This window comes from Alternaria atra, assembly GCF_907166805.1.
Source record: "Alternaria atra isolate CS162 genome assembly, contig: 21, whole genome shotgun sequence".
NCBI classification, from domain to species: domain Eukaryota; kingdom Fungi; phylum Ascomycota; class Dothideomycetes; order Pleosporales; family Pleosporaceae; genus Alternaria; species Alternaria atra.
The window spans coordinates 4,873,608-4,893,710 of NW_025091319.1; the positions used below are offsets into that span (position 1 = coordinate 4,873,608).

The 20,103-nt window shown below is 51.2% G+C and overlaps 9 protein-coding genes across 9 annotated transcripts; 6 read left to right on the top strand and 3 right to left on the bottom strand.

Annotated features, from left to right (window-relative positions):
• Window positions 1-116: 116 nt before the first annotated feature.
• ALTATR162_LOCUS2069 (uncharacterized protein) lies at window positions 117-1,631 on the top strand (the record flags this gene model as incomplete). Its single annotated transcript, XM_043309671.1, has 8 exons — window positions 117-297; window positions 350-355; window positions 409-569; window positions 709-785; window positions 833-1,219; window positions 1,268-1,311; window positions 1,373-1,449; window positions 1,503-1,631. The coding sequence occupies 8 exons, from the start codon at window positions 117-119 to the stop codon at window positions 1,629-1,631; spliced, it is 1,062 nt and encodes a 353-aa protein (XP_043165606.1).
• Window positions 1,632-2,541: 910 nt separating this feature from the next.
• Window positions 2,542-3,803, bottom strand: ALTATR162_LOCUS2070 (uncharacterized protein; the record flags this gene model as incomplete). Its single annotated transcript, XM_043309672.1, has 2 exons — window positions 2,542-3,125; window positions 3,173-3,803. 2 exons carry the CDS (start codon window positions 3,801-3,803, stop codon window positions 2,542-2,544), a joined length of 1,215 nt encoding a protein of 404 aa, XP_043165607.1.
• A 926-nt stretch (window positions 3,804-4,729) lies between these two features.
• Window positions 4,730-5,145, top strand: ALTATR162_LOCUS2071 (uncharacterized protein; the record flags this gene model as incomplete). The annotated part of the gene is made up of 2 exons (XM_043309673.1): window positions 4,730-4,795; window positions 4,849-5,145. 2 exons carry the CDS (start codon window positions 4,730-4,732, stop codon window positions 5,143-5,145), a joined length of 363 nt encoding a protein of 120 aa, XP_043165608.1.
• A 755-nt stretch (window positions 5,146-5,900) lies between these two features.
• ALTATR162_LOCUS2072 (uncharacterized protein) lies at window positions 5,901-6,321 on the top strand (the record flags this gene model as incomplete). The annotated part of the gene is made up of 3 exons (XM_043309674.1): window positions 5,901-6,039; window positions 6,148-6,215; window positions 6,283-6,321. The coding sequence occupies 3 exons, from the start codon at window positions 5,901-5,903 to the stop codon at window positions 6,319-6,321; spliced, it is 246 nt and encodes an 81-aa protein (XP_043165609.1).
• Window positions 6,322-7,441: 1,120 nt separating this feature from the next.
• ALTATR162_LOCUS2073 (uncharacterized protein) lies at window positions 7,442-8,555 on the top strand (the record flags this gene model as incomplete). Its single annotated transcript, XM_043309675.1, has 3 exons — window positions 7,442-7,690; window positions 7,747-8,231; window positions 8,282-8,555. The coding sequence occupies 3 exons, from the start codon at window positions 7,442-7,444 to the stop codon at window positions 8,553-8,555; spliced, it is 1,008 nt and encodes a 335-aa protein (XP_043165610.1).
• Window positions 8,556-8,782: 227 nt separating this feature from the next.
• On the bottom strand, window positions 8,783-10,613 carry ALTATR162_LOCUS2074 (uncharacterized protein; the record flags this gene model as incomplete). Its single annotated transcript, XM_043309676.1, has 2 exons — window positions 8,783-10,394; window positions 10,444-10,613. The coding sequence occupies 2 exons, from the start codon at window positions 10,611-10,613 to the stop codon at window positions 8,783-8,785; spliced, it is 1,782 nt and encodes a 593-aa protein (XP_043165611.1).
• A 1,451-nt stretch (window positions 10,614-12,064) lies between these two features.
• ALTATR162_LOCUS2075 (uncharacterized protein) lies at window positions 12,065-12,688 on the top strand (the record flags this gene model as incomplete). The annotated part of the gene is made up of 3 exons (XM_043309677.1): window positions 12,065-12,074; window positions 12,123-12,162; window positions 12,214-12,688. The coding sequence occupies 3 exons, from the start codon at window positions 12,065-12,067 to the stop codon at window positions 12,686-12,688; spliced, it is 525 nt and encodes a 174-aa protein (XP_043165612.1).
• Window positions 12,689-13,122: 434 nt separating this feature from the next.
• ALTATR162_LOCUS2076 (uncharacterized protein) lies at window positions 13,123-14,311 on the top strand (the record flags this gene model as incomplete). Its single annotated transcript, XM_043309678.1, has 3 exons — window positions 13,123-13,236; window positions 13,284-13,680; window positions 13,740-14,311. 3 exons carry the CDS (start codon window positions 13,123-13,125, stop codon window positions 14,309-14,311), a joined length of 1,083 nt encoding a protein of 360 aa, XP_043165613.1.
• A 959-nt stretch (window positions 14,312-15,270) lies between these two features.
• On the bottom strand, window positions 15,271-17,808 carry ALTATR162_LOCUS2077 (uncharacterized protein; the record flags this gene model as incomplete). The annotated part of the gene is made up of 3 exons (XM_043309679.1): window positions 15,271-15,582; window positions 15,628-17,098; window positions 17,156-17,808. 3 exons carry the CDS (start codon window positions 17,806-17,808, stop codon window positions 15,271-15,273), a joined length of 2,436 nt encoding a protein of 811 aa, XP_043165614.1.
• Between the last annotated feature and the right edge of the window lie 2,295 nt (window positions 17,809-20,103).

The following is a 20,103-nucleotide window of genomic DNA, read 5'->3' on the forward strand; positions in this document are numbered from 1 at the left end:
AGCAGGCACCATGCGCACTCCCTCGATGGCTTTCCGCTTGCTCATGGACATTTGCTCACGATTCTCTTCAGACTAGGTTATCTTTAGGATAAAGCTCTACCGCAACAGCCGTCACTATGACCGAGGTATCCTCTACGCGCCTTTACCTGGGCAACCTCCCTCGCAATGCCACCAAGGCAGATGTTGAGGGCCACTTCCAGACGCACGGCACTGGCGAGATCACTGAGATTAAGCTCATGAACGGATTCGGCTTCATCGAGTATAAGGACGCAATGGACGCTCGTGATGTCGTCCCTGGTAAGCTTCAACTACGTGCCGATTCATTGAACGTACGCTAACATGTATGCAGCATTCCGTACGTAATTTCTTTCGTGTAGAAATCCGAACATTGGTCCTAACTGATTCAAGATGGTTCCGACTTCATGGGCGAGCGCCTCATCGTCCAGTTCGCTCGCGGCTCGCGCGCCCGTAACGAGAACTTCACTCCCCACGAGCGCGTTCCCCCGCGTCCTAGGCGCACACCATACCGGATGAGAATTGCAAATCTTCCTGTGGAGACCAGCTGGCAGGTCAGACTCCCCGATCCTTGGATTCCTTCAGTTCCCTGTTAGCGCCAGCATACCGTTCCTGGACCAGTAATGGCTTTGTTCTCGCTTGCTTCCCGTTATACATTCTGGATTTGGGCCTCGCTTAACTTCGAATATATAGGACCTCAAAGACTTTGCCCGCCAGTCTGGATTGGACGTCGTCTACTCTGAAGTCGGTCGCGAGCGCGATGGCACTGGGTATGTGGATAACACTGCAGCAAGTCACACGTACTAACCCACTACAGATTTGTCGAGTATGAGACGGCCGCTGATCTGAAGACCGCAGTGGAGAAGCTGGACCGCCGTGAGTTCAAGGGGCAGGAAGTCACCTGTATCCAGGACGTCTCCGATCCTCCCCCACCTCCACCTTTCAAGCCGCGCGCTCCTTACGGAGGCCCTGGTGGTCCTGATGACCGGGGCCGTGACAGATACCGATCCCGCTCTCCCATGGGCCGCCGCGGTGGCGGATACCCACCTGCGCCCTATGACGATTACTACGACCGTCGCGGACCCCCTCGTGGCTACAGCCCTCGCCGCGATGACTATCGCCGACGCACACCTCCCCGCGAGTTTTATGACAGGCGTGATGGTGGTTATGGACGCTCGCCGCCTCGTGGTCGCATGCCTGATGAGTATGGCCCACCGCGCGCGCGTTACCCTGACGATCCTTATGATGCTAGGGCCCGACCTCCTCCCCGCGGTTACGATGACCCATACATGAACGGTCATGGACGCCCTTACGAAGGAGGACGACCGCCGTCCCCACGTGGTGCTCGTCCCCGTAGTCCCGGAGGCCGTCCGCCTTATGACGCTGCAGCGGCTGACTACCCACCACGTGGCCGCTACTAAACGTACGACAGAAGTAAGTTTCAGCCACTGCGCATTCTGTTTAGAGCCCTTGCTGACAGTGATTAGGTAGGCGTTCTTACTCTTGAAGACTACTCATCTCTTAGAACATCTACCTCCAAAACTATTCTACCCGTGGATATGCATTATGCGATGACGGAGCCTAAAGACAAACGGAGGATCAAGTGTGCTGTATGAACCCAACGAGACTGTTTATTTGTTTCTTGTTTCCTGGTTTCTTGGATGTTCCATGTACCTGTCGTTTCGATGCGATTTCTTCCCGGTTCACTGGCTGTCATGATGGGGCAATTCCCTTCATGCTAGCTTTCCTACTGTTATCCCAGCTACACGAGGCGGCCTAATTTTCTGTAACATCAAAAGTCCTTTCAGTACACGTGGACATCCTTCATCTGATTGTGTGCGGTTATGGATTATCATGTACTCTATCCGCGGCTCTGCTCGCTGACTGGCCGCTATGAATACCAACCAGCAGATCCCATCCATGACCACCCTTTATTTAATACGTATTTTCTGTGAGGTTAGGTCCAGTTGAATCCTTCGAACCGAGAAGGACGCATGTCGTGAGAGGGCATAGTTATCCCATCACTATGTTTATGAGCATCAAGCCACCTCTTTGAGTGAATTGCTTGCTTGCTTTAATACCTATGTACCATGTGCTTGGACCTGCCTCATACGCTTTGAGAAACCTTCCTAGGGGTGCTCCGATCGTGAAGGGAACCACTGACGATGCGTAAAATGATAGAATTCGTAACTTATATTTAACGATCTAGATTTTGAGAAGAGGTAATACGTTAGAAAAGAATCTGCCATTTTCTAGCACAAGCTTGCCATCTTTTCATGCAGAGTATATTGTCGAATCCTTACCAGCGTGATGCTGCACCTATGCGAGGTTTTCTGTTGTGTTGCTGATAACGCCCTTGCCTACACAATTTGAAGCCAAACCGATACACCTAAATGCCAAAGCAAACGTAAAATCCATACACTCATTCATAAGAGACTTATCCATGTCGCCCAAAAGTCCCTACAAAGGACGCCATACAACGTTAGAACCTGAATATACTGTATACAAGATATCATGATGACTCTTTCAGATCATGTCCCACTCGTCGTCGCTGGAGTAGTCGGTTCCGCTCGCAGCTAGAATGTTGACAACAGGGGTAGGAACTATCTCAGGACTGGACATCGGCTCATCGATCGTAGCCAGGGTGTGTGGTTTCGGTCGAGAGACTAACGTGAAGCCCTGATCCTCGTCGGAGGAGTCATCGTTGTTTGCTGGTTGCGTGGTAAGGCAATTGAAGGAAGCAGGCGCTGGAAAGCTAGTAGCTATCCCAGGGGGCTTGAACATAGAAGTGCTGTCGGAGCAGTTGGAGTCTGAACTGGACTGCAAACCGATTTTGGCTTCCGCGAAGGTAACTCGCCGCGCGACCTTGGGCCGGTGCACAAGGGTAGCGGTAACGGAGTCGACCATGTTATCCAGACCCGCCTCTTGATAGGTTCCGTACTCTATAGCAGTCAGAAGATCGCCACGTGGGTAGTGCGGTTGGCATGGAATATCTGCGGGATCGTCGCAGATCATCTCTTGTGGTAGGTCCCTTGAAGCAAGGACGGTCGGGCGAACGCAAGGCTGAGCTTGAAGGGTGTCAAGGCATAACCGTATGATATCCAGTGCGCCTGTTAAAATTAGCCTGAGTATTCCCAATGACTTCAGTAAGGCATACACTCGTCTTCGAAATTGCGCTCCATGTTCGTGCGACAGAGGTCCTGACGAAAGTCCGGAAGATCGGCGGCGATCTTGAGGAACTCGACCTCTTCTCCGAGCTTATGGGTCAGGAAAGTTGAGATGCAGTAGTTGAGGAGTGTGTCAACGAGAGCATGTTGTCGGCGGGCCTGTTGGCTGGCGTAGTATCGATACACGAAACGTATAGTCTCGAGTAAGTCTTGTGGAGGAGCAGGTAGAGAGCAGGCGAACTCAAGCTGGAGCGAGATATTGCCATGCGCAAGGAGCTGCAGCTCTGCAACATCGAAGTCGTCGGCGATCTTGTATGTCTCGATGTGTGGGAGAAGTAGTATAGGTCCATACTCTGCTTGTGGAGGAAGATAGCTACCGGTGTAGCAGTAACGGAGGAGCGATATGATAGCATACTCGGATGGAGCCTCAAGGCTGGCTTGCAGGCGACTCTGGAAACCGTACTCGAATGCATGGTACAGTAAAGGACACTTGTCCAAGAACTTGAACGGGCAGATGCAATCCGAGATTTCGCGGACCTCTCCGTGGGGAAGGACTACCTTCAGTGTCGCGTTACTCTGACCTCGCTCGACGTATGTGTCTAGGAAAGAGAGGCCGTCCATGTTGAATGTGAACGGAAGGGCACGAAAATGCGCAAGAGGCTACGAATCCAGCACTACCTTGGTATGTGTTTTAATGCTTTTCGACTAATTCGAGTCCTCCAGATGAAGCAACGAGACTGCTGGCAAGGCGGAGCAGTGAGGTCGACCTCAGCTTGCGGTGTGGGCAACTCAGGAGTGGTGCGACAACGCAGAGTGATTTCGAAAGGTATGTTTAAAGTCTGAACGCCTTCGCTGAATAGAAGAATGCTGTCTGGGGGTCTGACAAGGCTCAAGACTCGAGGTGGGTAGGGCCAGGCAGCCGTCTGCATACGCAGGGCCAAGTACGCGTACCTTGGGAGGCCGCCGGTCAACGGTCAATGTAATGGAGACGTAACAATACCAACTCTTGCTGGTTCAGGATTCAACTCAGTGGATCGAAGTGTGACTGAATGATGAGTGGTATGACAACGGAGGGGTATGGAGCTTTGAGCTGTTTCCCTGGAGGGGTGGGCGTGCTGCTGCCAGTATGGCGGACATGTCTCATTGGCTTCGCAAAGCTAACGCCAAAGTGCCATCCAATCAAGGGAGCAACCATTGTACAGCCTCACACATAAGGCTGAGATGTCAGCTGCATCTAATGTTCAGTGGTTGATATTTAGTGGTTGGTGTTGGGTCGGTGATGGTGGTGCCGGTACCGAGCTGGGGAGAGCTTCAGCCACGGCCCACTTCGGTCCACTTCGCGGCGGCGGCTTGATGATGACGGCCGATCTCTCCACCAAACTTAGACATCACACATATCTTTGTCGTTGGAACTTGGTGTCGTTGGCGGGCGACTATCGTGTTTTCAATTGAAGTTATTCAGTGTATCTTCAAATCCTCTATACCTCTCACGCGACCCTTATCCCCATCTTCGTATCCATCGGTGCACAGCTCCGCTACGCCCCGCCATGGGATTTCTCTCTATCCTACCTGCAAACCTGGCCGTGGTCGAAACGTGGATCACGCGCATATTTGTGAGTAGAATGTAGCATCTACGCCTGTATCTAGCCTTCTCACAATAGAATAGCTCTTTCTTGGTCTCGTAGCCATCGGCCCATGGGCAGCGCTGCTCGTCTACGACCTACTCCTATACTGCTGTCGCGCTGGCGCATATGAGATACCTTTCATCGGTGGACGCGCCCGCGGAAAAGCGAGACCTCGTGCACCAAGCCTCACCGAGCGCCCGAGCGGTCACCGTCGGAAGTTTAGTATTGCCTCTCGAGGTATCGACAGGCCGGTGTTGAGTACAGGGGGCATGGAGGCTGACTCTCAGGATGCCCGACATCGTCGCATAGCGGAAGAGAAGACGGCGGACTCTTCGTGAGAGCATAACTGAAGACAAATCTACAATAGAACCTCATTCAGCGGACTACTGCCGGGCTGCTGTGGACAAGAGCTGGATCTCTGTGCATGTCGTCGGATACAGGTGATTCAAGAAGGGTTTCAGAATACTAGGTGTCGAGACTTTGGTATAGAAGCCCACCCGCAGAATGGTAAACTTCGAGGTACAACCACCACAGTGCAATGTGTCCAAGCGCTAAAGGGTCCATTGCGCCTTCCTTGCGACCGACTAAGATGCGTTGTAGATGCACGAGGATCCGCATGGTCATGCGAGCGATAGGTCTTGGTGGCCTAACACCGTTTTAACTGCTTTGAAAACGGCATTAGATGTCCCCGAAGACTACGACGTTGCTCACATCAGCTCAATGGTTGGTGCAATAGGATTGTCTCCTCCCTTCGACATGATCGCGCATTCCATGCCGCTACACCTCGCTTCCGGAAAGAGTGTTGGGGGCGCATATTGCTACATGTTTCAAGTGACAAGAAGCACCAATCGCGTGAGACCATAATCTTCAAAGTCGCGCAAGCATCTGGGCAAGCTATCGAATCTATTAAGCAGGTGCGTGGTAAGCTAAGTGTAGCTTAGCGCGGCCTGGGTCGCGCCTTGTGTCAATAAACCTTCAGTTCACACTCACCTCTCATCAACATCGCAACGACACCTCTACTTCACCATTTATCCCAAGAGGCCTTCCCATTTGACAAATCTAACACAACTTCTATCAGTATCTCCTACTCATCATGGCCACTGCCACTACTACCAAGACTGCGACTCCGAAGGCGGCCAATGGCGCGGGTGTCAAGAAAGCTGCCCCTAAGGGTGGTCGCGTTGGCAAGAAGAGCAACGCGAGGAACGCTATGGTCAAGATGCAAGCATACTGTAAGTCTGCAACGTTTGACGCGTTTTGTTGCGTCATTCGAACGCGTTAGTCGAGGCGCAATAACGATATGCCATGAGACGATCAGACCCGTTAACAAAAGGTAACAGTCAAGGCCCACCGTGATGAGTACAAGGACTTGTCTTTCAAGGAGCAACAGCAAGAGCTCGGCAAGAAGGTATGTTGCTTTACTGAGCTTAGGGCATCATTGTGCAACGATGAATAACCTTGCTAACGTTTGGCAGTGGAAAGCTTCACCGGAGAACCCCAAGAACAGCGCCTAATCTCGCATGAGATTGCTCAACAACTTTCACTTTCCTTGGGTGTCTTCGATTCACTTTCACCAGTCATCCTTTTATGATGGTTTACTACGGATTGACGGTATGCAGATGGAGTTCGGGATGATGGGCGGGAACAGTCACGGCGCATAGGATTACAGTTACGATATGCTTTAACGGCAATATGGAAGAAACCGACCCAACTCGTTATTACCATATGTGCATGTATTAACTGCATTGTTCCTGCAGCTTTAGTGACGCAAGATCTTCAGGCTAATTGCAAAGCAGTTGTACAGAGCATGATTGCCAGAGTTTCCGGTTTCCGGAAGTCCCCCCAGGCACTACTGTGCTAGTAATTCGAGCTGTCAGGCATTGTCATATGCAAGCTGAGGTTGTAATTGCAAAACTTAGGTGGGCTGTTATACACATGTGTTGCGGCAGCCTAGACCATTGGACATGTATATGATACCCAAGCAGCGGTCATTTTTGGCTACTTCACATAAGAGCAAAGATGGGCGAGCCTTTAAGATCATCGATGTTCCCTCGATAAAGCATGTCAACAATGAAGAAACGGACCGGCTTGTCCTAAGGTTTGTAGATACAATGATTCGTATTTGAGGTGTTTCACAGACCATCTAGACAAAGTTCCTCCTGTCGCAATCCGCCCTGGAAAAGAGCATTCTTGTTAGTAGCGTAATTGCTTGTAAGCTCTTGGTAAGCCGGCGCTGGAGGCTGCCCCGCATCCCAGGTACCGAGAGCCCCTCCGACATCATCACCTCCACCTCTTGAACTCTTTGCCGGCGCCCGTAGCCCTGCGCTTCCCAACTATTTTGACCTATGAGCTTTGCGCTATGGTCAGCGGCACGATTTTGGGATAGGTCCCGATGAGGGTCTCTCACGTTAAGCTTCGCGGGGTCCTCCCATTCGTCAATGTTACGGTTGACTTCAAGTAAACTCTCCTTCGAATAGCTTCAAAAGAGTTGTTCTATCTTGCTTTCTGAGCATATTAAAACTGCCCTTGCCTTATTGTCGTTGTTACTACGACTTTTGGTACCTCCCGTCTCAAACTTGCCATTCGCGCCTCCTCCCATCTTACTACAACCAGCCCGTCCTGTCGCACGACATCATGACATCATCCAAGAGCGCAGATGCCTCCACGGTTCCCGTCCTAAAAGACCTCACCATTGAGAACATCACCGAGAACGTACATCGAATAAACTCGCAATGCACCGACCCGCGCCTAAAGTACGTGATGGAGCGATTGGTCTCGCACCTCCACGACTTCGCGCGAGAGACGCGACTGAGCTTCGATGAGTGGATGGCAGGCATACAATTCCTCACGCAAGTTGGGCAAATATGTACAGACGTGCGACAAGTATGTTTCCCATCTAGTCCCAGTACTGGCAATTGAGGTATACTGACTTGTTGTAGGAATTCATCCTCCTCTCAGACATAGTCGGTCTCTCTCTCCTCGTAGACTCCATCGACCACCCCAAGCCGCCTTCTTCAACTGAAGGCACAGTCCTTGGCCCCTTCCACACGCACGACGCGCCCTCCGACTCAAACGGTACCTCCATATCCGCTGATCCTGACGGCGAGGCTCTACTCGTCCTTTGCACCGTCAAAACTACAACCGGCGAACCCGTAGCAGACGTCAAGGTCGATGTATGGGAAACAGACTCCCACGGCAAATACGACGTGCAATACGAGAACAGGGGTGACAAAGCAGATGGGCGTGCGGTTATTAGGAGTGACAAGGATGGTGTGTTCTGGTTCAAGGGCATTGTACCCGTGCCGTATCCAATTCCCAACGACGGGCCTGTCGGCAAGTTGCTTGAGAAACTAGGAAGACATTGTTGGAGACCCAGTCACATGCATTTCATGTTCGAGAAGGAGGGATTCGATAACTTAGTAACGTGAGTCCTCCTGTTTCCTTCTTTGTTCATATATGCTGATCAATGTATAGGGCGTTGTATGTCCGTGGTTCCGACTACGAGACTTCTGATGCTGTCTTTGGTGTCAAGGAATCCCTCATCGTCAGCTTAGATACTGTAACAGCAGAGCAGGCAAATGAGTATGATGTGAAGGAGGGATCAAAATTGCTCAAATACGACTTTGTACTTGTCACAGATGAAGAGACGAAACAGTTACGACACGACGAAGCGGTCAAGGCGATGAAGATGTTGGGAAGAGAGGGAATGATGATAGTCAACGGATTGCCCGTCCCTGAGGTCGACTAGCCTATAAATCGAGATTGTCACCACTGGTGTCAGTTTGTGAAAGTACAGAATATCATAACTAAGATGTAGTTGATTCGAAAAGAAGTGAATACATACAGGCTTAGACATGCCCTGATGATTTGAGCCAGAGAAATTGTAACCGGGAACAGCGGTACCGACCATCCTATGCAAATGCTCGGAACAAAAGAAGAGAAAACATCAATATCATAAACCAACACATCCCTCCTCTAGCTGGTAACTCTCCTCACCCACAAGGCACTGCCATTGGAGTTGGGATCCTCCCTCTCCCTCTTTTTCCACGCGCGGTGCAGCTTAAGTCCAACATCATGCTCCTCGGCGCGAATCTCATCCAACTCCTCTTGAAACGCCTTCTTCCTCTCTTCCGCCACCCTAGCTTTCTTGAAGTCGGTAACCAGCGGGTTAGTCGGCGCAGCGTTGTTCAAGTCCTTTAGTAAACGGTACACATTGTTGCGGCGGATGCGCAGGTCTTCTTGTTGCGATTCCAGGTAGGCGATGTGGTCGATAGCGCTGAGGGCGCTAGGGGGATGGGGGAGCGCCTTTTTCGAGGAATTGGAGAAGGTGGATGAGGCGTAGGGGGAAGTTGGGTTACGGGCATAAACTTTGGTCATACTGGGCGCGGGGACGCTGTCTGCGTGTGGTACTGGGCGGCGTCGGTTTAGAATCGAGGAGGCGGCTGATATGGGTTCTGTTACGACGCGCTTCCCATTCGGTGGTGAAGGCGGTGGTGAGTGTTGGTAGGTCGTCGCACTGTTGTAGGTTGTCCACGAGAATCGACTTATGGGCGCTTGCTTGCCTTTCTCTGAAGGCGGGGTTGTATTCCGTAAGGTGGGGTATAGCGTCTGTTCTACTGGTGTTACAGTGGCCGGGGACTGGTTCAGCTGCGTGCGACTTGTTGGAGTAATTGGGCTCGGATACGAAGTTGTAATTCCCAAGCCTTGAGGTGACGTGGGAGAGATAGGACCACTTCGCAGACTATTTTCCCCTACTTTGAGCGGTACAATCGGTTTAATACCATCGTTGTAGCGCATATCGTTGTCGCGCGGATCCTTGAGCGCCATCTCAGTTGCTACAGGTTGAGTGTCAGACAGAATAATGGCAGCTGCAAGTGCGTTTGACCTCTCCTGGTCCGTGCTTGGAGAGGTTGTCTTTCGTGGTATTTGTAGTGGTTTGTCTGCAGGCTGGTATTTCAGCGGAGGTGCGATTTCTGATCGTCCCGTAGCTCGGCTCCACGGCTCCACGGGCGGTGGTGAACGCTTCGACCCGAAGCGGCCAACGCGCTCTCCGAAACTTGTGTTCTTTTTCTCAGGCCCACTGACTGAAACCTGATACCCCATAGGTCTGCTGTCTGACGACGCCACACCTTTCGCATAAGAGACTGGATCGACTGACGCGGCCTTCCCTGCACTATTGGGCTCGCCTGAATACTCATCCCACTTTACTTTCGAGTTTGGCGCAAGCTTGCCTTCCCAAAACTTCTGCTTTGGTCCTGAGTCTGCGTCGCCATTTCGAAGGACAGATGGCGCTCTGCGCAGAACAGGAATGTTGCTACCCGCGCGAGGATTGTCTTCGAGTTTCTTGCGGTCTTCGTCCATGGGTGATACGTCACGCATCGAGCGAAATCTTCGGGGGAGAAAAGAGGAGGAATACTGTTCTGGTTCCGGAGAGCTAGGAGGCGATATGTCTTCGTATGCGGAGGGCGATGTGGCTGTAGGGTTGTCGTTGTTGTCGTTGTAGCAGAGTGTGTCCTGTGAGTAAATAGACGAGGCTGTTGCTACTTCTGACGCTCTATAGTTGGGAGGGCTTTGGGGAGACAATAAACTGCCAAGCAATCAGTGGTGGCGCAGGAAATGAGGATTCCAGTACTTACTGCGAGAGCGGAGGGAGCGCATAATTCTGGTGACTGCCATTTTGAAGGTCGGTCACTCTGGGGTTGCGATTCAGTTGATCCTCGTCATATGTGGTTTCAAGAAGTACGGGATTGCCTATTCGTGCATGCTTCTCCTTATCCCGGACGGCACCCTGTAATCGCTTCCACATTATTAAGGATTCTGCATGAAACGGATATTAGCCCGACTCGGTAGAGGTGCAAGTATACATAAGCATCACAAAGTGTGGAATGCGACATTCTCAGCGGCCCCCAGCTACTTATTTGGACGAGTCTCCCCTTTCCCAACAACCTTCAGAGTATATCGCATGACTGTTAACTGCTTTTTGAAACCCATCAACATCCCCAGGCTTGGCAAGGTCCTAGGTTTGGTGGAGGCAGTTGTCGGTGCGGGCGATAGGCAAGAAACATGGTCCGTCGATCAGAGGTGTGTGTGGCTACTACCACAGGTGCATCAACAGCAGGGCAGATATGGCTTGCGATGGGCTCCGATACTGTTGGCGAGTATGAAAGAGGCGAAAATACCAACTCTTGCTAGACCATGTACCATTCTCGTCTCGATTCCAGGATCCAATCCGGTGGCCAGCACATGAGTTGCTACCGATGGCCGATGCCGACAGCGCAAGTACCAGCTCCAAGTGATGAGATAAGGAATATACGTACAGGATGTTATTATGCGTAAAGCGAGTGTTGAAGACGTGGTGGATAGTTGATGTGGATGCTCAGAGTAAACAAAGAAACAGTATGTGAGTAGATTCAGGCCTCGAATCCTTCGTCACCCGCAGACCCGAGGGCGTAATTTTGGTAAATGAAGGAGGGCGATCAAGTCGACGTCGAGATGTAATGGTGTCAGCTCACTCTACGAAGACCAGCACAGCACAACACAGCCAAGTAGGAACTGCGCCTCGACCAAAGCGCCAGCGGCACGATATCGCACCGGTGCCGCAAGACTTTGTCTTCACGCAGCGGTTCGATACCAGCGAATTGCTCTCTAACGATTGTTTAGATGGGCCCGAGGCGCAAGGTGCGGCGTGGACGAATCAACGCGTCCCAAGGCGGCGGAAATGAATCGTTGTCGCGCGTTTCAGGGAGTGGAGGGGCCTTGTTTCAAAGGGCGAGGCGCAGGGATAAGTCGGGTGGAGCAGCGCGAAGCTCGTGCTTGCGCGCAGGTGGGCGCGTGCTTGCAATTGTGAAGTGGAAGTGAAGATGGAGTGAAAGTATCTTAAGATTACATGGCGACTTTCCGGCGAGAGAGAGACTCGTTGCGCAAGGTGGCTACGTCTCACGTGCATACCAGCTGTGATAACATGTGCAATACCCCTTTCACGCACAGCTGGCAATCCGAGTCCGTTTCTAGCATGACTGAATCTAAAGATGGGTTCACAGGTTGGAAGTATTGGTGACAAGTCTTGATTTGTTCTTTGCATGTCGAGAATGGCGGAAGTCCGCGGTATTCTGACATGGATATTTGGTTAGTGCTGAGCATTCGGGGTTGCATCATCGCCTGTCACTGAGCTCCCCGCGCCATTGAAACTCTACCATCCACCACGACAGCGCCGTCAACTGTCACTTTGCTAGCATATCTGCAACGTTTTTCTTCGATATGGCAGATGGTTAGTTCTAATCCAGTCACGTGAATGGTGTCGAGCTAACAGCAACAGCACTTCCATCACCTCTCCCGGAAGCTACGGCAACCCACGCGTAAGCAACAACATCTACTACCTGACAACCACCCGACTGACAACGCTTCAGCGCCTCAGTCTTCACCCCAATAAACCTCATCCTCCTCTCTCTCTTCGGCCTGCTCGTCTATCTCCGTCTCAAGCCAGCCGCCCCGCAAACCCTCCCACGCGCCCCACCGCCGACCGTCTTCCGCACCTTCACCCCGCCTTCGCTCTTCCCCTACAATGGCTTGAATAACATGCCTGTCTACCTCGCAGTTCGTGGCCGTGTCTTCGACGTTACATCTGGGCGCAACTTCTATGGTCCTGGTGGTCCTTATGCAAACTTCGCTGGCCGCGATGCGTCAAGAGGCCTGGCATGCGGTAGTTTTGATGAGGACATGCTGACCAAGGACTTGGACGGTCCGTTGGACACTCTGGAAGGCCTGGATGCTGAGCAGATGGATGCCTTGAGGGGATGGGAGGAGAGGTTCGAGGAAAAGTACCTTGTTGTGGGCAAGTTGGTGCCTGTAGGTCACCCAGAAGCCGAGGACGCCAAAGCATAAACGCAAGAATGGCACGGCTGCGTCGGATATACCACGGTTCTAATGGGAGAACAAGAACAGCTCACAGAGCCGAGAAGGAGCTGTAGGAGCTGATGAGACAGGAGAACAATATCTACTACAAGACTGTACCTTCTAGGCAGCTGCAGACGTAGCACCGAGACAAAGTATCCTGTAACGGCAAGCATTGAAGAATCTGCTCAAGATTGCGACACCGTCGTGAAATGATTACAAGGCATGTCTACGTTCCAGTAGCCCCAAATTGCAGATCATTTTTCATGGCAATTCACCTCAAGACTAGTCCAAACTCAAAGGATTTGGAAAACCGCATTGTTGTGACTTGCCCCATTGCTAGTACGCCATCTTAGCGTAACCGCTCCAATGCGGGGTTAGCTCTAATAGGCAACTAAATCCCACTTGTTTTAACAACTGACGGCATGGCCATCGCGTTTTGTAGCGTCTGTAGCGTCTACCAGTTCATGGGCCTATCTTCCCTCTTGAATGACACAACGGCCGCGGAACTTGTTGACCCGACGCCCTACGTGCTTGACGTATGCTTTCGACATCGAACATAAACAAAAGCCAGAAAGTCCTGCAGAAGACACTTTCAACAGTCATCGAACTTATCATGGATCAGATGAATCTCATCAAGGAGCCACTGGCGTGGATACTCCTACTACTGGGGATAATCGTCTACATCTTCTTCCAAAGACTTCGACTACCGAGAACCATCAGTGCACCTCATTCGTATTCACCAAAATCCCATATCACCGCATTGACGAAAGCTTCAAATCCGCGGTCTTTCCCTTCACCATTTTCGTCACCGACCAAGCAAAAAGCCGAAGCCATCTACTCAGAAGCCGCATATGACAATATCATTCCCCTTCCAAACTTCAGTCTCGACACAGAGCCGCCCCTCAAGCTCCGCCCTTTCAAACCAAAGTTTCACATGACAATGGGTACCGTCTCTGCTACCACCTACAAAGACTTTGAACGTGTACTAACAACGATAATATACCAGCTCTGGAAAATGCTTCCTTATCCGACTTGATAGCAATGGACAACACATACGGTGAACGTCTACAGATTCGAACGAATCTCATCGAAAAGGAACGATACGAAGTACTCGCATGTAACCCAGATGCCGTCCCCGCAGTTCTGGAACTCTACGAATGGCTCATGGGAACATACCTACCCCGTCGTTTCCCAAACCTATACAGCATTACTGAATCAGGCCACCATATGCGAAACCACGTTACCGATACACTGATTCCACTACACATGACAAACGGCGAGGAAGCCCTAGAAATCCTAGGTTCCAACATCGACACGGAATTCTTACTGCTCACTCCTTCTCCCTCGTCCGAAGCATCATCCGTTACTACAACTGAGACCAAGTACTTACTATCGGCCTTTATAAACTGTTTTCCAAGCGGCTTCAACACACGCTCCAAACTCAACCAACTTCTCGCCGCCATCCACGCGCCTGTGCCTGGCTACACTGCCAAACTAGAAAAAAGCATGGATCGCTTTTTTGCCAAGCTACCCGTGGGCAAGATCGTCAAGCGGAGTAATTGGAGTATCAGTACAAACGGGAGTTGTTCTGCTTGGAAGGAAATCATATGAGCGAGGAGGACTTGGCAATCAAGCAGAAGATGGGAGATGAAGAGGCAATCAATCTGGACAAGACGGTGGTGAGGTGTGAGAGACAGACATTGCATCGTTTACCAACGACTGGGGCGCTGGTTTTTGCTTTCAAGGTAAGTTTGGCTGGCTTTGGAGGTTGAAGACGGGGTTTCTTGTCGCGCGTGAGTCGGCTGACAAGGATTTAGACATATCAATACCCAATTCGCGAACTGAGAGAAGAAGGGAGTGGAGAGGTGCTTGCAGAAGCTATTGACGGGTTGGGCCTGAGTGTACCTGGTATGACAGTCTACAAACGCCAAGTCATCTGGGGTGATAAAGTGAAAGCGTTCTTGAGAGGAGATATTGACGCTTGAAGTATATTATGTTTGTATAGCAAGTTAATGGCCCTGACTCGTATATAGTGCTGATTTTATTTCGAACCATCAGAAGCCCAGAATCGTATATATAAAGGCGTGCTTTGACGTTCCACCTCATATAGCACAGTACGATGGACGGGAAGTATGTCCAAAATCAAGTCGGCAAAATGGGCGAGTCCTATAAGCCACATATGTAGCAGCACCTGCTCTTCGACTTGGGAAAACCACCGATCCACTCCAGTAGTTGCCGACCCAAGAGCCGGGAGAGATGCCATAGCTGAAAGCTGTATATGAGTAGCGCCGTAAGACTGGCACGCAATCCCAGAGCAAAGCATATACATTCTACTCACTTCGAAAGCCAGTTGCCTCTGCTGCTGTTTCTGGAGTCTGCATATTTGATTTTAGAGACCAGTCCCATGGATGCCCGATTACTCTCTATGTTAATTGCCCATACTCCGTATCCCATACCGATACCCCGGTTGATTTAATTGAAGACGGCCCATCTTTTCACACTGAAAGCAAAGAAGCAGAACAAGGCCGAAAATCAATGCAACTGCAACGCCAAAATCCATTTTGTAGTCCTTACCGACGAACACCAGGCGTGCTGACTAGGGTACCGCGCTTTATCATTGGCGGCTTGACGACAGCAGACTTTGCAGCTGTGGCCGTTTTAGGCGCAGGATTCTTATTAGCGAAGAACTTGTGTGCAAGAGCTTCCTTTGGCGATATGCGCTTCTCGACGTTCATGTGTAGGCTTGCGCTCAACAAATCTGCTAGGTCGTTCAACTCGCCCACGGTTGGTCCTCCACTGGATATGTTCCGGGCGGCCTCGTGGACTCGGGTCTTCATGTCGCGATTGATCTTTTTCTGCTGCTCAATCTTGCGAACAGAGAGCTATGAAAAATTAGCTATACCTCCAAAAGGAGCAATGAAGCTTACCTTGTTGTACTGGTCAACCTCACGACTAATGAACTTTAGCGGGGGACCCAGCTCAAAGTTATCGAGAATGTTGTTGACGAGTCCCTTCTTGAGCAGTTTCTCGCTCGGCCATCCTAAACAGTCCATGAAGGACTTGATCATCTGGTTGTTGGATCGTCCAGTGAAGAGAATTTTACCGGTCCAGAGCTCATATACGGTGCATCCTACAGCCCACATGTCGACAGGATAGCCAACGTCCATACCAAGTATGATCTCGGGTGCGCGGTAGAATCGACTGACTAGGTATTCGGTGCGCTCGATAACGTCTCGTTTATCGACAGCGGTACCAAAATCGGCAAGCTTGATGGTCTTCTTGTCGGCAGAGACTAATACATTGTCTGGCTTCAGATCAAGGTGAATGACCTGACAATTCTGCAGGTGTTGGAGACCGAGGAACATCTGCCGGGCATAGATGCGGACAGCCGGAAGCGTGAGACCATGGCCGTTGGTCTCCTCCTTGAGTAAGTCTCGCAAGTTCTTCGACATGTGTTCAAACACAATACATAGATGGCCCTTGTGGTCGAACGAACCTAACAAACGGATAATGTGACGCTTGTCTTGTGGATCTGCCTCGTTGACTTTGCGCAAGAAGTCCATTTCTTTCTGACTGGCCCTTCTCATCAAGTCATTCCTGCGAATCATCTTAATGGCGACAATTCTTGGATTTGCGTCTCCGGTGTCAGTCTTGACCTCCTCAGCTTGTGCGACGTTGGCGAAAACACCCCGACCAAGGCCCTTGATCATGCGATAACGTCCACCATCCACCAGCTCGTTGCTAATCAGCTTGTAGTATCCTTCAGGGTCATCCCAGTTGTCGAGCATTTTCTCGTCGAGTACAGTGCCCTTCGCAGCGACAGCCCCTTCAGTTCCAACGTCTTCCTCCTCATCTTCGTCGTCAGAAGCGAACATGTCGAATTCTTTTTTCTGTTTTTTGACAGGCGCTACCTTCTCAGCTGGGAGGGTAGAAAGGGCTTTCGGGTCGGTCTCGCAGTACGCATCCGAGGATACATCAGGCTTCTGATTCTTCTTGGCTGCTCGATCACGGTCGTCCAACATGTCCTGTAACGGGTCGTAATCCGCCGCTGATGGACTCGCTGCCGCAGGACTGTTACCAGCACTGAACCCACCCTGCTTATCAATTATCATGACGTCTGGTGAGGCGGGTACGGAGTCGAGGTCGCCATTGCGGGGCGACGCGAATGGTGAGATGGGACTGTCTGCGTAGGCTGCTGGAGAAGCAACGTTGGGCGTTGTCGCTTCTGACGCGTTAGTAAGGACGGCCTGCTGAAGAAGGCTTTCTTTCGGCCTTTGTTGCTCAGTAGCAGCGCGTATAGCAGCCCAACGGCGACGCTTCTCTTCGCGTGACTCTTGAGTAGGGACTTTCTCTTCAACAGGAGCTGGGGTGTAATCAGTAGTATCGTCAACGGACGTCCTGTTGCAAGGGAGTTAGCGTTTGCGGGGGGGATTGATTGGCAGCTGATCCACTTACATCTTGACATCTTCTGTCACGCTTGTCTGTTTTGCTCGAGACTTGGAGCCTTCAGACGATGCCTGTCCGGTTTGTTGTTGCATCTGGCGAGGCGTTTCGCGCTGTTGGTCACCATAACGCGAGTTCTGGGGTCGCTTGTTGGTTGGAAGAGGCTCTCGGAAGTCTGGGACCGGATTTGGGTTCTCGACCTCAGCGTATGATATAGGCTTCGCATGCGATCGGTCTGGTACGTCTTCCCGTTCCTTCACAAAACCTGCCTGGTGAGGTCCCGGAGCTCGTCGAGGGTCACCGTGCCTGCTACGATCAGCATGGTATCGCTTGTCAGGGCGACTGCGCGGCGGAGAAGCCTTGCGCTTGTAGCCCCTTGAATCATTCCCAGCTTGATCAGCTCGGCTTCGTCGGTAAGGCGATGGCGATCGGTCGGCGGCGCGGCTTCTCCGATATGGCGACGGAGATCGTGATGGCGTGCGCTTGCGGCGGTATGGCGATGGAGAGCGACTCAAGGCGCGGTAGTTATCATAGGCACCATCCAGTCCAAAGGACCTATTTGAGCCGTTAATCGCAGGTTCGTTGCGCGAGTTGACTGTGTTTGCCTTGTGTCGGGTATCCGAGACCTCGCCCTCTGAAGCAGAGCTTGAGCGAGACATTGCCATATTGGCTCTTGTTATGATGCTGTGCGACGCTATTTTGCTTTAAAGAACGGGTTCTGGGCGTCAGCTTGCTTCTTGTTGATGAGAAGATTGAGTGTCTCTATCACTGACTGTATAGCAGAGAAGAAGAGACAAGCGCGACCACACCGATATGGTGAGCAGGAATGCGCTGGTGGGTGATGAATTCGTCGTGCACTTGTCGCGGTTGGCTTCGCGATACAGCGGGGAAAGTGCAAATGAAGTCAGAGCTTTTGGTATTACCTAAGCGGTACACGTGATCATGTTACACGCGGGCTCCCAGGTGCCTGGCATGGATACTACACACCGTCCATTGCGAATCTTTGACTACTTTCAAACCAGCGCCCAGGCGTTCTGAGTATCAAACTAGAGCTCTCATGAGCTGTTTCGACGTCACTTGACAAACTTCTACCTACCCAGGTACCTCTCTGAATACTTAGGTATGGTCCTCTGCTGAGCTGTATACAGATTTAGCAGCTAGGATGGAGTCACTGGAGTATACGCGCACAGGGGACTATATGGAGGCTGGTCAGGACGGTGCCTAGGTACTCAGCTAACATGCCGCTTCAACTGATGTAATGAAGGGGTCGAATTCAATTTACATTGTTTTGTGGTCTCAAGACCATTGCCAGATGAAGGCATCCTGAAGCGGCATCTGATAAGAGACTTGCACAACCGGGATAACGCTCACGCCCCACAACCCATTCTTTTTTCTGCGATCTCTGTCTTGGTCAGGTCGTGACGATTCATGCTGAATCCATAACCAGATCCCATGACTCTTCACACCAGATCTCCACAAAAGAAAATGTTACGTGTCGAGGTTGTTGTGTCACGTCTCGAGACCAACGGGATGCCTGGAACTGAGTTTACTTTCGGCGGGATGTCGCCGATGCAGTCACCTTCGCATCGACACCCACCGAAGTCTTCGGCCTTTGATCGCATGCAAGGGGCTAAGCACGTTGTGGTTTGCGCCTCCCTCCGTCTAGCTTCACGCGCCCGAAGATCTTCCGCATCCAAGATTCGCGAGCCGATCCATGTAACAGTAACATGCCGGTTACAATCCAGCAAGATAACGTAATGTAAGCAGAGTGTCAATCATCGCATGTCCGCGGAAACATGTCAAGTATGATCACCATCAGCTATACGAATGCATGTTACACTTGCCGCACAACCGACTGAGCGACTGAGCGCAGCTGCTGGGATATATCTCCTGGGCAAAAACGCAGCAGAATACGAGGCACTTCTACAACTCGTGCGTATTGGTATCGAAAGCACGGTTCACATTATGTTGTAGCGGTGAACAACGGGCTCTGTAGCCGATGTGCAAACTATGAAATCGGAGTAGGTTCCACCGAAACACGGGCCACACGTTTGGTGGTCGTGAGAAATACATTGTACACTTGGTCTCCGAGACGAGGAGATACACCTGAATGTTCGACAGTGTAGCGTAATGGAGAAGCTCAGGTGTGATAAACTTTGCGCTACATTAAAGCAAAGGTTGAGACTTGTACAACATGCAGGAGATGATATCTAGCATGGCCGATTCATCCTAAGAGGCAGCGGAACGGTTGCGTCGCGTAAGACCGTATCCGAAGGGTACTCTTCTTCTGGTGACTTTGCTAGCCACGTTTTCCAAACACTCCCGAGGTCCTTTGTGCCAACTACCTACGTCTGCCACCGAAGATCTTCGGTAGTTAGATGACCCTGTGATGACGCTAGGCGGACATCCAAACCAATAGAATATGGCGGAGGTGTCCCCGCAGCCGCTGACGTGCTGGGAGCACGAAACGGTAGAGCCCCTGATATAGCGTGCCAGACTGTTGGGACAAGATGGAGAACCGACAACAGGGGACTGAGAGAAACCAGGTCTGGACCATGATCTATATCCTCCGCACATTCGTCTTCTACGCCTCTTCGACGCTTGCAAGCCAAGCTTATAGTTTTACGGCCCATACGCAATTGTCTGTTCTAAGTCGACAAACCATCCTTCGTTATCACACGTCATTGATCGGCCAAGCCCGGCCACATTAGGGGATATCATGGCACACCTAACAACGAAGTTTGCCCTGATCTTCAACTTATGCCAAGACGAATCTTCGTCTCCAAGCCTTTTCGTCAACATTGCATAGTAATAGGTAAACATCGGAGGCGTACAATCCTTGGAGACCGTAATTAGTGAGACAGATGTGCAGCCTAGGCCCTATCTTCTAGTTCTCAGGCAGATTGAAACATTAACGAAGGTCGATGATCTTCGGCAGGGTCTCATAGCGCGTCAATGGG